At 43.4% G+C, this 16631-nt stretch overlaps 1 protein-coding gene across 2 annotated transcripts; it reads right to left on the bottom strand.

Moving 5' to 3' along the window:
• On the bottom strand, positions 1 to 15937 carry scinlb (scinderin like b). Of its 2 annotated transcripts, none has more exons than XM_080011556.1 (17): positions 15869 to 15937; positions 12974 to 13162; positions 11825 to 11979; positions 9793 to 9954; positions 9010 to 9159; positions 8362 to 8448; positions 7187 to 7319; positions 4978 to 5066; positions 4359 to 4574; positions 4117 to 4250; positions 3944 to 4034; positions 3392 to 3562; positions 2403 to 2577; positions 2007 to 2122; positions 1815 to 1892; positions 1570 to 1630; positions 1 to 914 (listed from the first exon to the last, which is right to left on the bottom strand). In XM_080011556.1, exons 2-17 carry the CDS (start codon positions 13152 to 13154, stop codon positions 754 to 756), a joined length of 2160 nt encoding a protein of 719 aa, XP_079867682.1. In that variant the 5' UTR covers positions 13155 to 13162; positions 15869 to 15937; the 3' UTR covers positions 1 to 753. The 2 variants fall into 2 exon arrangements, with proteins under 2 accessions (XP_079867682.1, XP_079867683.1); XM_080011557.1 differs by lacking the exon at positions 15869 to 15937 and adding an exon at positions 15627 to 15645.
• Between the last annotated feature and the right edge of the window lie 694 nt (positions 15938 to 16631).

Here is a 16631-nt window from a genome sequence, read left to right as displayed (position 1 = left end):
TTCTCAAAACACCAGGGATTTTATTTCATTTCAAAGGAATCCACATGTGTATTTTCAATCATTTTCAAATGAAAAAAAAAGAAAAAAGAAAAAAAAAAGAAATAAATTGGCATTTGACACATGCTTTTGTAAACTCGCTAATGCAGACTAATATATATATATATATATATATATCTAAAAACATAGCATGCAGCTGTCTAGAAGAAAATCGATTACATTTCAGTACCGACAATGAAAACAGCACATGTCGAGACACGGTGTAGCTACGGAGTAAAAACCATATCCGCTAAAAAAGAACACAAGTGCCTTCTGCTCTACATGAATACAAAGAGTACTGCCCAGAGATGATGCTGGGAAATCTTCTGAACACAGATGTACTTAAGTAAATGGAGGGGAAATGGGAGATATCTAAAAAAAAAAAAAAAAAAAAATTCCCCTCAACTTTCTTTTGTCTAAGGTGTCGAAAGTTGTCATGTTGCTCGTACACAAAACTGATTGCTATGTTCTCTTCTTCCCGCAGAGAGAGAACAAACAAACAAAATGTATTTATTGATGGGATGACTGCTGTAGTCAACATAAAGTCATGAAAGTCAGTGCACTGTACCGTGACCTCAGGCAAAAGGGGGGCAACCATTTAAAGAGATAACAGCACTATCGGCGGCGCTTGCAGTGGGGGGGGTTACACGCTAAAAGAGCTACTGGCGAATGGAAGTGCTTGGATGGGTGACGTCAAGGCAGGAGGAGTGGAGTTTTTTAGAAACGAATGCGGATCCTGCCCAGGGGATCCGTGTCCCACATCTTGCTGTCCCACGGCTGGAACCAGCCGATGAAGGTTGGCGGCTCGGAGCCCTGTTTGATGGTGGTGACGGGCAGCCCCCTGCGACCGGACGGGTCCGACTCGATGTATTCCTTCGCTGAAAGGGCCAAACCAAAGAGAGTGGTTCAACGGAGAGAGACGGAAAGACAGAGGGGGAGTTTTTAAAGGTTTTTAAGTCTGACTTCTCTATACGGTCTATTGGACGTCGCGAGAGAAAAGTCGAAATGCTCACAGATGTACAATTGGCGTTTGAAGATTGATTGATATGGTATCTCCTAGGCATAGAAAAAATAACCCCTTGACGACCCCAACGGATTAAAGAAAACTGCAAAGATGTATTAACATGAACGTTAACTATGAATGGAACTCTTTAATAAACTTTTTACGCACCACCCGGCTTTTCCTGTCTTCTGTTTGGCATTGTTCATCTACATTTACCGTCCTACGATCCCCGCCACAAAATCAATAATGATATAGCCAATTACTTAAAAAATGTATTTAATCTACCACTGTGTTTTTCAATCGCTGTGCCTTGAACATTTTTCAAATTCCACAAAAGAAAACAAACAAAAAAAAACGAGTCACTTGAGCAGTTTTTGACCAGTCGTTCGTTTGATTCCGTCGGTAGGAGGCACGGCGAGCAAGAGTCAGAAGGAGTCAAAGGTTTGCCTCTGAGTCGTGAACAAAATTCTCACCAGAATCCTCTAATTCTGTCCAAATGATTTTATTAACTGATTTGCGAAGCAACAAACCTATTTTGGGGGAGCCGGTCTTTTCCACTTCGTTGGCGTCGTTGCCAACCCAGAGGAAGATCTGAAGTAAAGACGGAACCAGTATGTATTCAATCAGATGATGATGGTGATGATGACACAAATACATTTAGTGTATTAACTAGATATAATGTTATTTCTTGTAACATTCCTTTACATTTACGTTTTGATTTGTCATCTACATGGTTTTTAAGAATGATTTGGTGATGGCGGTGAACCCGTCTCACCTGGTCCCAGGTGTCCAGGAGCATGACGTCGTCGGTGGCCAGGTCGGCCTGGGTGATGTCCCCTGGAACCTCCTCCACCTGGAGGACGCGTACAACACAGACCGTGCGCGTTTTAGTCCGCTTTCAAGAAAGTATTCAAAGTGCGATACCAAAAACCGTGAAAAAACACTCCTGTTTCACTCTGCAACTTACGATCAGCCGTCCTGATTTGTTGGAGCAGCCGAAGAGACGTGGGGGTTTGACCATGTTCCGTAGACTCTTGGATGTCTGGTAATCCTTCTTCCCGCCCAGGGCAGACCAGAAGCCGGCTGCAGAGTGAGGCCAGAAGGAGTGGGAAGAAATTGTTTTATTTCAGCAAGTATATTTTTAACGCAGGCTCAAAACCTTTGGTGCTTTCATCAATTGTTTCTCCGAAATGGATGGGGGTTGGTGCGGAAACATGGGCTTTTGAATTCATGAGCAGACATCACGATGACAACATTGATTTACACGATTTTAGAGAAACATTTGTGGACATGTTTGGCCACTGCACATGACTTCTGCTGTACTGTAATTCTCACTGTAAACTGTAATTGTTCCGGTACCCACCTGGCTCCTTGCCCTCCGTCACATGGCTGGCGGTGCCCCCCAGTGTGCCCACCACGTGCTTGGCGGCCACCATCTCCTCGTCACTTGCGCCCACGCCACGCCACACAAACATCCCGCCGGGGGATTTGAGCACAAACACGTCATTGCTGTTCAGGCTGGAAGCACTGGGCTCCACCTGAGAAAAAAAGAAAAAGAAAAAGATGCAGAATAAATTTTCTGTGTTTGATTAAGTTTGTGTCCTTGATATGATGAAATAGAAGACACATAAAAAACATGAATAAAGCAAAATAAGGGTTGAATTAATCAATTTATTTATTGAAACAAAGGAAAGAAATCAAATGAGGAATTTTTTCTTGCGAAACAGTAAAGCTGGCTTCACAGCGAATAAGACAAATGACAAGAACAAACCGGAAGTCCATTCATTGTTATGGAGAGTCGGATGACACGCTGCGGTGCGAAATTTCGTGTTTTAGGCTCCAGGAAGTCGGTGAAAGTTTACCGAGTAAATAAAACAGAGCCCGGAGTAAAGCTCAAACCCCATTGGCTCACAGAAACTGGAACTTGTGCTCAAACTTAATTGGCTCAGAACTAGGGGCTTAGCTGCTCATTCACAATTAAAGCTACGCACACTGAAACGGCCTGTTTTTGAACAGTCCGTGTTTAGAGGCATGTCACAATGGCTCGAATGCATACTTTGAGGGGTATTTTCAGTGAAAAACTTCAAAACATGTCTTGGGGACCTCAGAGACCTATATTAACATGTGTAAAAAAGGAGCATAATAGGTTCCCTTTAAGTCTTGAAATTTCTTTTAAGAAAGTGCCTAAGTCTGAGGATCTCTTTTAAAAAGTGAAAGTGAAAACATAAAAAATCCCTACAACTAACAGTTTTTTCATCATAAGATAGTTGAAAGCTAGCCAAGTATAGAACATTCTTCTTCAACTCACTGCAAAAAAAAAAAAGCAAAAACACATCCAAAGGGGTAGCTCACCTCCACGGCCCTGGTAGCGTTGCTGGAGCTCTGTCGGATGTGGAAGAGGCGCGTCGCCCCGGCCTTCACCGGTTCACTTTTACGCGAGGTCCCCCCGCTGTGGATGATCATGGGCTTGCCCTGAAACAGGCTCATCAGGTGGGGAGGCTCGTGGCCCTGCGTCACTCTCACCTGGTGGCGAAGAAGTCAAATGAGGGTTGGCGGCATCCAATTCAATGGGTTCTTCTTATCTAGGATGTTATATTAAGTATTAAGTATTTGCAGTGTTGAGGGAGTTTTGTCATTGATTGGAAATGGCGCAATTCAATGTGTCTTCATACATTCCCATTTCACTGTGAGCCGACCTGGGTTGAGACAGCGTAAGCGTGCAACAAATACATGGTACATCAGGAACACTGCCCTCTGCTGATTATTTGTGGATCTTTTTTTTCAAGGGTGGAAGGTAGAGAGGTTCTCGGGAAATGACTCATCTGGCATCGGCTTCCCAAATTTTCCACTGCTAGTCAAATGAACAACCGACAGCAAGTCAACCCAAGCACCAGACGCACTGACCTGAACCGGAGATCCACCCATGGAGTCGTCCAGTTTCACCGTCAATATAGCGGAAGTTCCCGCCTCATCCTGACTGCACTGCATCCCCTGCCTGACGAGAGTACATGAGCTTTCACGTCAACGGTATCCACACATGCACAGTCAAACACACACGCGTACGGTTCTTGACCCACCAGGTGTATATGATGTGCTGCTCCCGCCCCCCTAGCCTGTAGCTGTACAGGATGAGGTAACAGTCTCCTCCGTAGAACTGGCTGTAGGTGGAGGGGTCCAGAAGCACCTTGTCTCCCTTCTCAATACGCCAGATCTAAAAAATAAGGCTTTGGTTAAAAACAAAAAAAAAAACACACCAGACTTTTCCTTTCACCCTTTTTGTCCAACCCATGTTAAATCAAAAAGAGGCACGGCCTTCTACCTGGACCTTCCCCTTGCCATCGTCCACCATGCCATGCTGGGCGGCCATGGCCTTGTTGGAGTGGAGGGAGGAGGCGTCGAAGGGAATCTGCTCCACCTTGGCTATGCGTTCCATGACATAGGCCTTGCTGGGGCCGGTGGTCTGATCCTTGTCCTTCCAGTCATCGAAGAACTGCTTGAAGAGGGTTGTCTCGCCCCCTGCAGGCAGCACTTGGATCTGCGGGATGGATGAAGGAGAAGTCACACTTTGTTTTATTTTTTTGGAGCTATTTTTTATTTGACTGCACGTGTGTTCTCTTTCTCTTAAAACAAAGTATGTGTAATTATGAGGTTGAATGGGAGTTACTTCCGGAATTTGTGTGAGTTGTAAATTCTGGTACACCCAAGCGTATGAATCTTTAATTTCTAATATCATTCTTTTTAGATTACAACTGTAAATATATACTTTTTTTTTTTTTTCTCTATATCGTTTCATTTACAATTTGACAAAAAAGGTTTGTTCAAGAGTCCTAATATTTGTGTAGAATTTGAATCGAAAACTGACCAAGAGTAAATGTGATAAGACGTGCAAACAAACTTGCTTTTCACATACTTCTCACGAATAGTTCACCGGAGCTTACCTGGGTCTTGCTGGAGTATCCCTTCTCTGTGATGAACTTCCCGGCAGCTGACATGGCAGCCTTGCGCTCCGATGTGTTGGCTTTGGGACCTGTATTTGACAAAACAAAGTTTACACAAAGAAAGAAAGTCTCAACTCTCAAAACAATATTGTGACAGACGAGGGGGTCCAGCATTGCTCTGCGGGACCCAGCGCTGGCTCCTTCCCGCGGCGGCACACCTGAACCGGATTGGGCGGATCGGTGCCATGGGCGCCTAGTGGTCCGATTCAGCGGGGCCAAGCCTTGCAGTATATGCGGTGTGCTCTCTTTCAGTGAGGAGGAAGCGTGGTGCAGGGACCCGAGACTGTGACCAGATCGCTGACACCAGTGCCATCAGACAACCATACTTATGTTCTTATTTGCCAGGGAGCCTTTTTGTTATCTTGCCTTGATAAAAAACCCCGCCTTGGAGGATCCTCACGGTTACAAGCCTGTCTCCATCCTTAAAGGGGTCTCTGATGGGCTTACTCACACACAAATTGTGAAACAACACAACTCTGTCATCTGAGTAACTCCACACACGCCTGTAGCACGACTGATCCCGCTTGCATCCAAGCTAAGAACTAAGCATGGGAAGTGCTCTGTTGGCTGCAGAGACCACCACAAATCGTTTAAAAGAAAGAGTAATTAATACCAACTGTCCGTGACAAATTTGCAGATGAGAGAAATGTGGTGTAATTCTTTCTCTGTGTGTGTGTGTGTATGTGTGTCCACATTAGGTTGACTGTAGTGTAGGCTGCGGCGCACGATCCGCTACGCCTTTTTTTCCAAACAAAATCGTAGATGTATTATTTTCCAACGTTTCCATAATCGAATGAACCAAAACAGTATCCCACGGTGCTCCAAGCACCCTGCTGCCCCGGACACCGCAGTGAAAGTAGGAAACGAGGCCTTTAGATCTAATACAGCATGAGTAGAAGAGAGAAGATTCAGCAACTGGATTGCTAAATTCTCGCCTAAAATTTGTTCAGAAACAGATTGATGGACTGATAAGTTGAAATCGGTGAAAGTTTACAGCGTAAATAAAATGAAACCAGGAAGCCATGCTCAACAGCATTGGCTCACCTAACCCGGAACTATTGCTCAAACCCCATTGGCTCAAAGAACTCGGGGCCTCGGGAGGGTGGCTCCACCCACTGAAACAGCCTGTTTTCAGAACAGGTGGATTGGACGCATGTTAGAATGGCTCTAATGTATAATCTTAGTGGTATTTTCAGCAAAAAACATGTTTTGGGAACCTCAGAAACCATATATTAATTTGATGAAAAGGAGGATAATAGCTTCACCACTACCTGTCGGTGGAGTGTCCCACAAACATAAAAGAAAATATGTGATGTAACTGTACAGCAAGCTTTTTGGGTGAAGGGCTTCCTTGCGGGAACGTGACTTGGATGTAGAGGAAAGAAAAGGGGAGTGAGAGCAGAGGGATTTCCACATGTTGAAGTGTGAGTGTGGACTAACATAAACACTCATGAATGGCAGCGCACCAAATGAAACAGCTCAGATATCAATAGCATTACTTAGTGCCCAAGTTAGAGTAGCAAATGATTCACTCATAACAAACAAATCATTAAATGATTCAAGAGTCGGGAGTCACTCCAGCAGCGAGTTAATCTTCGATTCACAAACTTCAAAATAATTACTGAGGACGGAATTAAAGTCCAAGGCCAAAAAGGCCAAGGCATTTTTCATGATTTATATTAATGTGACAGAGGAGAGACTCGTCAAGAACCAAATTCTCACTCATTTGGGGATGAACAGCAACATATCTCTGGCTCTGGTGCATTTTAAAACCCCCCTTGTTTGTTTTTTTGTACTTAGAGTCAACCTACTTTCACTTGCTAAAGTGGGGCACAACAACTAAATAACCCCCAAAAGACTAAACCTGAGGTCCTGCCAGGTTTATGCCACTTGCCACTGCCCAACACCAACTATTACAATTATTAAAAACCTATCATACCGTATAAAACATCATAACCACATATACAGTGCAAGTACCTATGCTTTGGCTTCACACCCTAAACCAAAAAAGTTTTTCAGTGCAAAAGCGGTGAGTGGAACATGCATCAACTTGTAAGTATCTTGAAGGCGGGGTGAACTGTATGTGCATGTTCCACCCTCCCCACAGGTTTCCCCTGGTTAGAAAGTGAGTCGCGAGGCTCGGCCCCACCTTTCCACACAAAGACTTTACGGTCGATGCCGTTGTCAAGGATGTAGCACTCTTCAGGAGACAGCATGGCCTGTTTGAAAGGACTGGACTGGGCCACCACGGACGACTTCATGGAACCGGAAGCGTCAGAGATCTAGAGAGGGTTAAAGGAAAAAGCAGCGACACAGTTTATTCAGGTCTGAAGTCAGAAAAAGGTTACACACAATTTTCATTCTATATAAATGAATAATAAACTAATAAATACAACTGAATATAACAAATTAAAAAAACAAAAAAAAGAAACAACTTAAAAAATACAACTAAATATAACTAATAACAAAACAATAAATAAACAACTAATAAATACAACTAAATATAGCTAATAAAATAACTAAATAAATAAACAACTAATAAATACAACTAAATTTAACCAAAAAAAAACCCGAAATAAATAAACTAATAATAAATACAACTAAATATAATTAATAAAAACACTTAATAAATAAACAACAAATAAATACAACTAAATACAACTAATAAAACAACAAAATAAATAAACAACTAATAAATACAACTAAATATAACTAATAAAAAACTGAATAAATAAACAACTAATGGATACAATAAAATCTAACTAATAAAAAAACTACACAAATAAGCAACTAATAAATACAACTAAATATAAGTAATTAAAAACAACTAGATAAATAAACATCTAATAAATACAACTAAATATAACTAATAAAAAACACGAAATAAATAAACAACTAATAAATACAACTAATAAAAAAACAAAATAAATAAACAACTAGTGACTACAACTAAATATAACTAATAAAAAACTAAATAAATAAACAACTAGTGAATACAACTAAAAGAACTAATGAAAACATCAAAATAAATAAACAACTATCTACAAAGTAGTTAATCACATGGACATATTTGTTTGGGCAATTGAATCCAGGACCGACAATTATTTAAAACAAAATGTTAATTTCAAATGTATTGACCAGAATTTGAACTATTTGGGTGAATGAACAATTGAATGAAAGATTATTTCCATCTGGAAGATGAAATGAGCTAAATAGATTTGGATCTGTATTATTCAACCTTGTAACTGCTGATCATGTCCTTAATTAAGACCTGTATCATTTTATTTTATGTTCACTACATTCTAGTGTGGTTTCCTTTCTCACCATGTAGAGGGCGCCCTTCTTCCTGTTAGTGCTCTCCACCTTCTCATCGGGAGTGGCAGGGGCAATGCTGCTTTTGGGGCCCAAAGCCTACACAAAAAAATGAAAGGATTATCCCTTGCAACTTCTCCTTTCTCTCATTTGCATTCTCTTGTTAGCTCTAATGTGCACAAAGCGTCTTTACTCATGCACGCACAAACACACACACACACACACACACACACACACACACACACACACACACACACACACACACACACACACACACACACACACACACACACACACACACACACACACACACACACACACACACAGCCTCTCTATTAAATGTCTTTCCCTCTCTCTCTCTCCCTCTCTCTCTCTCTCTCTGTCTCTCATTATCCCTCTTGGAGCTCCGCTCTCCTGTTTGATTGCAGTTTACGATGCCGCCATGGCACCGAGTTTGCACGAGTGGCACGGTACAAAGACCACATTGTCTTCTCACAGTTCTGTGCTGAGAACTTCGGACTACATCAACAGCGGAATCTGCCTTTTGTTCCCAAACATTTCAGTGTACAGTGGGGATCGCAGAATGCGAGTGCATGTATTGGGTAGTAGAGCAGTGTGTGTGTGTATGTGCGTGCGTGTGTGTGTGTTTGTGTCAGTCACCTCCATGAACGGCTGCGGTTCTGCTCCATTCTCCACCATGCACAGCTTGCCTCGACCATTCCTCTCATTGTCTCTGATGCCGATGGCCACCTGAGAGGCCTTCAGCTTCTCAAAGTAGTTGCACTCCGTACCAGACCACAGGTAAATGTCCTGGAGGAGGAGGGCAGGGGTGGAGATTCAGGTAAAATAGAATGGGGGAGATAAGAAGAAAACTGGAGAAAAGGTTTTGAATTGGACATTTTTTCCTCCCTCGGATGGGCAAATCGTTCAACAGTGGAAACAAACGCGTCACACTTGCGCTCGGTAAAGCCAGGTCGACCAAAGTGTTGTTCGGCAAATGTGTTATTACACAAGAGATACTGGGAACCGTCACCGAGTTCCAGAAGCAGTGAATTAGCGTCTCACAAATCTCTTAATGATGTCCATTTGTGAATCATGGAAAAGCGCACCGCCAGCGATATCTTCGCAGTACACCACATGCAGACGCAGAAGTCAACAAACATATTATTATTATTGTTGTTATGTAAAAGTTGTATAGTAATTAAACGTAAAAGAATTAAGTCCTAAAATACCAATTCATAAGGTCTACAAAAACAACAAGACAACCTAATACATTGCGAAATGAGGTGCCTAGTAAAAACGGTGCTTGGAAAAGCAAAGACAAGTATATTCATTTTATACACACACACACACACACACACACACACACACACACACACACACACACACACACACACACACACACACACACACACACAAAGTGGGAGAAATCAGCGAGTTTACCTGCCCCAGGTCAAGGATGAAGCAGTCTCCCTGGTTGAAGCTGTCCCAGGACAGCTCCACCTCGGTGGCCCGGATGGTCCGCCGACCCTTAATGTGCAGCAGCCGCTTGGCACTGATGTCGTTGGTCACCACGTGCTGGAAGCCGGAGGCTACTCCCCCTTTCTACGGCGTCATGCGACCCCGGCATAAGGAGAAATGTTTGCGGTCACATATCAGCGCCTCAGAAAACTCCTCCGTTCCCAGGCAAAGTGTGACATGTTTTCACGATTGGGGTCAAATGAACACACGTCGGGCGAAGGGGAGGGTAGTAAGTGGCACTAGTGGACGGTGCCCAAATAGGATGTCAGACACATGTGTGACATGGGGCTGTGCTGCGTTCCTTGACTTACTTAAGTTCGCACTATATAGCATCCAATATTAATTTGGAAGCTGGCAAATATGCTGTCGCTCAGTCTGATACTTTCTAAAAAGCTTCAGAACGGCTATGTATTGTCCAACCGCTAGTATGAACCTACGAGATGTTGAAACAATGCCAGGAAACATATTCATACAGGACAGGTATAACTCAGGTTAATTCATTCATTAGTATCAACCATCTTAAATTATTCCAGTTTCCAAGTTCCAGGGTTTTGTTCCCGGTCGGAAGGTCGCAATTATGATTTTCCGAGGCCACTGGAACGCAGTATTGAAAGTGGTGGTAAAAATGAGTTTGATACAGGGCAATAAACGGTAGAGGAACAATGGTTATGAATGGTGCCGGGATACGATAGGGATGACTAATGCACTTCAAATCACAGCTTACACAATGAACCTATCTACGTTGAAAGCGGCCGGCATGGTGGAAATGCCACCGGCATGATTCCCTGCGTTTGGAAGTAGAATCATGGCCTGCACAGCAGTTTGGTACCTGCGGCTCAGGGTTCTCTCGAAACGAGCAGTCCTTGGCAAAGCGAGTAAACAAAAGAGCTGTTTTAAATACACACAAACGACCCGGAGCACACAAGTTCATCATGCCGCAAGAGAGAATGCATGCTGGACGCCTACATTCTGGATGCTCAAATATACATGTGGAATTGACTTTTTCGTACGAGAAGATATTAGGTATTGGAATGAGACGGTCCAAATTATAATAGGATAAAAAAAAATTGATCCTGTGATTTTGGTCACAAGAGAGCTGTCTCTAGTTTGTCTAGTGAAGGCACGGCATTCAGAAGAATCTTGTTTTCGTGTGGAAGAGCTATTTATGTGATCGCTGAAAATGGAAACCACATTGGAAATCAAGTCATTGTGCCTTTCTCCAAAGAACGCCAGTAAAATTTTCCATGGCAGCAGTGCAGGCAAAGCTGTTTACTTAAATGGAAGGATTGCTTCCCGACCATAGGGATGGGGGGTGGGGGAGAGAGAGAATGGGATACTAAAATCGAGTTATTGCTTATGTAAGAGTGAGTGTGTGTATGAACAACCAAGCATGTACATATTAAGAGAATAATTTGCACAAGCTGACATATTTGGGGTTTTTTTGGGGGGGGGGGGGGTTAGTTGCAGCCAGCCCCACCAGTGGAACAAATGGAAACCAGATGCCTGGTTAAACCGTGCAAACTCTTGCCTCTTTCAAAATGGCTGTCTGTGAACAAGCTGGCTGCCATGGCCATATTGTGTTCGTCAGCCAACCAGGCAGTCAAGTCAGGACATGTAAGTCACCCGGGCACACCCCAGGATGTAAACAGTAAAAGGGAAACATGTTGCCGCTGGACTTGAGACTCAAAAAGGTTGGCAAAGTTCAAGTGATGCTGGTAATTATTAAACCCGCTGTTTCGCTTTAAGATGCAAGGCTTTAAGCAGAGATCAAATCCTGATAGCTCTCTGGGATGTCACTCATTTTTTGGACTCGTTCAAGTACAGCAGATTGAAAACACACCGGTACTTTTCAATTCCATTTTCGACTATTTTGTCCCTTTCACTTCTTCTTCTGTGATAAAAATGTATGAAACAAAAACACACATCAGGCTGTCCCCTGCACTGACAGCTTCACCTGGTACTTGATGCCGGACTTGAAGTAGCCCAGAAAACTGATGGATTCGTTGCCCTGCATCTCCCTGAACTGCACCGGTCCGCCGCCCAGGAAATCATCCAGCTGCGTTGCAAAGATGGCTGCCGTGCCGCTCTCATCCTGAGAACACTCATCCCCTGGATAAAAGGAATCAAATGGAGTTGGACATTACATTCGTACGTCCGTCCGTGCAACATGTCTTTCCGCGAAGACCGAGCAGAGCCGATCAAAACTTGGCTTTGCATGCCCAAATTTAGGCCCTTGAAGCTTTTCCCATGACCTGAAGTGAACTGTGGGACAGACGTGGAGGATGTGAACCACATCCACATCAGATGTCCCCGCACAAGGACTCAAATGTTCCGACTAACCTCAATCCCAGACAGAGGGATTAATTATCATCTAAGGGCTTTTTCCCTCAAGCAAAATTGAACAGCGCGTCCGGGGGCCGCCAAGGAAATGTATGAGGGCACGTTGTCAACATGTTGTGACTGAAGCTTGTGTGTAAGGAATGACTAAGATAATTGTCTAAGCAAGACTCCACTCTGCAGAGCTGAAGAAGGGAAACTGGTATTGGGCGGAAGAATTTCACACATTGCTCGCAGTATAGTGGTGGAAAATTCCTCTCGTTTCAGCTGAGAAACTCTTGAGGCCTACTGTGGCGGACCAAGGGGCGTGGTTGAGCCGCGGATGCAGAGGGCAGCGCGGCTTCCTTCCCGTGGCCACAAAGCTGTCCCGAATTGCCCGAATCAGTGCCCGAGCAGCACTGATTAATCCGATTCGGGACGGGAAGCTTTCTTAATGTTTGTCCGTCTTGCAGCAGGGGAGCGCCGCACAGGGCTCGTCAGCCAACCAGGAGCTGGGGAAGTGTCTTTCCTCCTGCACCGAGACCGATTGCTATTATTATTACTGTTTATTATTTATTGTTTTGGCCAGCGAGCCTTTTTGTTTATCATTACAATAAAATCCCACACCATGTCTGCGCCCCAGTAAAGAGAAAGACTCTCCCTCCCTAAACCCCTAGCTTTGGGTAGAGACTCACACACCTACTTCACTATTTCACAGTCTCCTCGCTTTCGGCAAACCTCCTTGTGTAAATGCATGTTGCAGTGCGCGCGTGTGTCCTCGTCTCACCCATCCACATGTGGATGTAGTAGCTCGGGGCGCTGGTGGTGAAGAGCAGCAGGTAGGCGTCCCCGGTGTAGAAGTTGCCGTGCAGGGCCTTGGGAACGGGCTTCAGGTCCATGCTCTCGATGCGCCACACCTGCAGCCCCGGGGCCTTCCCTGCGCTGGCAAACTCCTTGTGTGAGACCATGGTGGCTACTAGAAGGAGGGGTTAGAAGCAAGGAAACACAGAAAGGGGGTTGAGGAGAGGAGAGGAGATAAGAGAGACAAGGTGAGGAATATGGGGAAACGGATACGGAGGCTCAATGATGCGGGAGGGAATCATTTCAATAAATGTTTCCATGTGAACAGAAGCCTCTTGCATTCAACTCTGGGCATTTGCAAGAGATGCAAAGGCGTGGGGTGATTTTTTTTTCCAAGGTTGCAGATAAGACTGAGGGGTGAATTCACAAAGAATTGATTGCGGCCACTAATTGCGCCATGAATTGCTCATCAATTGTTATTGTAATGTAATTATTAGTCTTAAATAAATACGAAACTTCAAATAATTGTCGGACGGTAGTTATTTCGAATTAAAGTGTTTGAAATTGCCGCTGAGAGTAGAAAGTAAGAGAAATCTGCTGGAAGTTGACTGGGAGAAGGTGCTTGACCAATGAGGGTGAAGGTGGTGCCGGTTGTCGGCTCAACCCGAGCGACTGGTTTTAAAGTTCAAATTTCTGAGACGGCACTGCAACATGAAATACAAACGTACAAATACCCAGCACCTTGTTTTGAGTCGTGGAAATGAAAAACACCTTTATTTTTTGTAAAAGAATTCTGACAGAGTGAAGAAACAGTGTGAAACCCCAATGTGAAAGAGGAAACCGTCAGGGATCGGGATCGGGATCATTATCGATAATAAGGACTTCTCATAAGGACGCCAGCGTTGACATTACGGGGCGAGGCCGATTACAGAGTGTAAACTAGAACGCTGATATCGCCGTAACCGAAATAACTTCAACATAGTCACCTACAGTATGTGCGTCCTGACACCAAGGTGTTCACAGTCAGCTGTTTTGAAGCACTCATTTGCACGTCAGGACTATTACTGTATTATGATGAAAACCAACGGTAGAAGGTAAAGAGATGAATGTATTTCTACCGTATCAACCTGCTTGAGAGGAAGTTACTCTGTCGTAACACAAGTTGTAGGATATGTTTTCTCTTTGTAACACCGTGGCAATAAACAAGGATAAACATGTGTCCCCCGCCACGTTGGCGAATAAACCGTGCAGCACGATCTTTAATATGTAGTGTTTGCAAACTGCGTTTCAAACTTCCCCCTGCTCAGAGTCTGTCCCTTTGCCGCCAATATTTGGGACATTATACAGATTACTGTTTACCCAGATTGCATAACAGGATGATTACAGGCAGTTTAGAACTGGGATTAGGGATACTGCCGTCGTGCCTCCTGAAGGAGGTTCGGCAATGACTTTGATCAAACGGCAACGTTCACTTCCTGGATACAAACGGCCTCCCACCTCCACCTTCCTTTTTTTTTTGTTTTCCAGATGGCTGTTGTTATTGGAAAGTCATCCACACATCTTAAAATGCCTACTTCAGATGTTTGACAACATATGCACGTTTTGGCCCAGCAAGGCAGTGCATCGGCACGGGTGAGATATATTTGGAAAGGTGTAGCAACGTCATATAGCAACGGCGCTCATGTGGAATATGTTCCGCCTGTGTCCGAGAGCTGTTTTCCATCCAATTCAGTGGAATAAAGTCACTTGACAGTGGTCTTCTCATGCAAAGGGAATCCACTACATCACTTACTGTATGCGCAACTCTTACTATTACTATTACAATTACGATTATTATTACATACTTCTTACAGCCTCAGCATGTCCAAATCGATCGTGTACACCCCTTGCTATTCACTAACTGAATTTGAGGGCAGATTTTTGCAGCTGTTCTACTGCGAGTTCTCATGGCGATGTGTTATGTTTGCATCTGTTTTGAAACCACTTTGTGGGAGGAAATCCTGCAGCGGAGGACACGGGCTACAGCAACCAACCCTGATAGAGAAGAATATGAGAGAGTGTGATGTGATCAATGTGATCAATAAAATAGAACAGCATAAAGAATAGCATAGAATAGAAACGACATAGAATAACAAAACCCAGTAGGATATCCTGCAGTAGAGGACATGGAGACTAAAAACCTCACCCCGATAGAAAAGCACAGAATACAATTAAATAGCGTAAAATGTTAAACATTTAAAAAAATAGGAGGATATCCATGCAGTGGACGACAGGGACTATGAAAACTAACCCTGCCAAACTAGGATATAATAGAATAAGATAAGATGGAACAGAACGGCATAGAATAGTATAGAACAGAACAGAATAGAACACAGCACAACAGAATAGAAAAGAAAAGCATCTTTATCCGTTGTTTTTGTGTTGCGTGACATAACAACAACCCGTTACTATTCTACTACTTGATGCGCAACGGACTTCTTTGCAACTATACTGACGTCATTCAAAAGGCTGCTGGTTCTCCTGGTTTCCGCTTTTACCGTTGCCTGCAAAAAGCAAAAGCAAAAAAAAAAAAAACCCAAAACGAAAAAAACAAACCGAACAAGAACAACGCAGAGAGAAGGAAAATAAAATAAACGTACTATATAAAGGACGGGACGAGGGGGTCACGTCACGGCACCCCAAGCGCGGCTCACGTTCAGCGAAGCTTGTTCGTTTCAGACAGATTTGTTTTTGGGTTTTTTTTTTACCTCACAACGGGAAAGACGTTTTGCAAGCGATAACGGCTCATATTTTAGACCGGGGTTTTTTTTTTTTGTTGTTGTTGTTTTTTTTCGAGCCCTGTTTTTTTTCGAACAGAGTAATGCATGCAGAAGTTACTCACAGTTGGTAGGATGAACCGAGGAGGAATGAAGGAGCTGGACGCGGTCAGGTCCGCTGAGCTTCAGGGGGGCGGGAGCGGCGTGTTTATGGGGCTGTATGAGAGCTCGACGCTGATTGGTTGATTGTATGTACGTCCGTACGGACGCTTCTCCGGCTGATATACCAACAAATACCAATTTGAATAACTATTCCAATATGTTTTGGTCTATTGTTATTTAAATAAATTATCTATTCGTTTAATATCAAAAAAATATATATAAATACATACATCATAACAATATTATTATTATTACATTATTATTACATTATTTAACAAGAATAATAATACACGTATATAACATTTCTAATTTATGTATTTTTCTTGTTGCTGATTTATCAATCTTATTTAAAAAAAAATTGAATTAGCGTTCCAAGTGGAATGGGCTAAACCTTTTTTTGCTAAACAAAACAATGGGAAAAGGGAAAAGCGAGATCACGTGGCTCACTGTTTTCCTAAAGCCATACCTTTCCTTTTCTGCACAGAACACCCCGCGTGGCTAATCATATAGAGCAAATCCCCCAAAAAAGCTGCCCTTTGTGGGAATGGATTGAAGTGTAATCCCTGTGCGATTGCATGTTCACACAGGCTACACCCAAGCTGTACCCGAAAACATCTCCTTTCCCTCGTTGAGAACCACGGTTGCAGAGGAAGCATTTCAATGGCTTCTGAGAAAGGAGAAGCTTTGGTTAAGCTGCAAGTTCTAGTTTGTCTGAGTGCGGAAAAA

This window comes from Zeus faber (genome assembly GCF_960531495.2).
Source record: "Zeus faber genome assembly, chromosome: 12".
Lineage (NCBI taxonomy): Eukaryota > Metazoa > Chordata > Actinopteri > Zeiformes > Zeidae > Zeus > Zeus faber.
The sequence above is the reverse complement of the archived record's forward strand: the minus strand, read 5'-3'. Positions and strand labels throughout refer to the sequence as shown.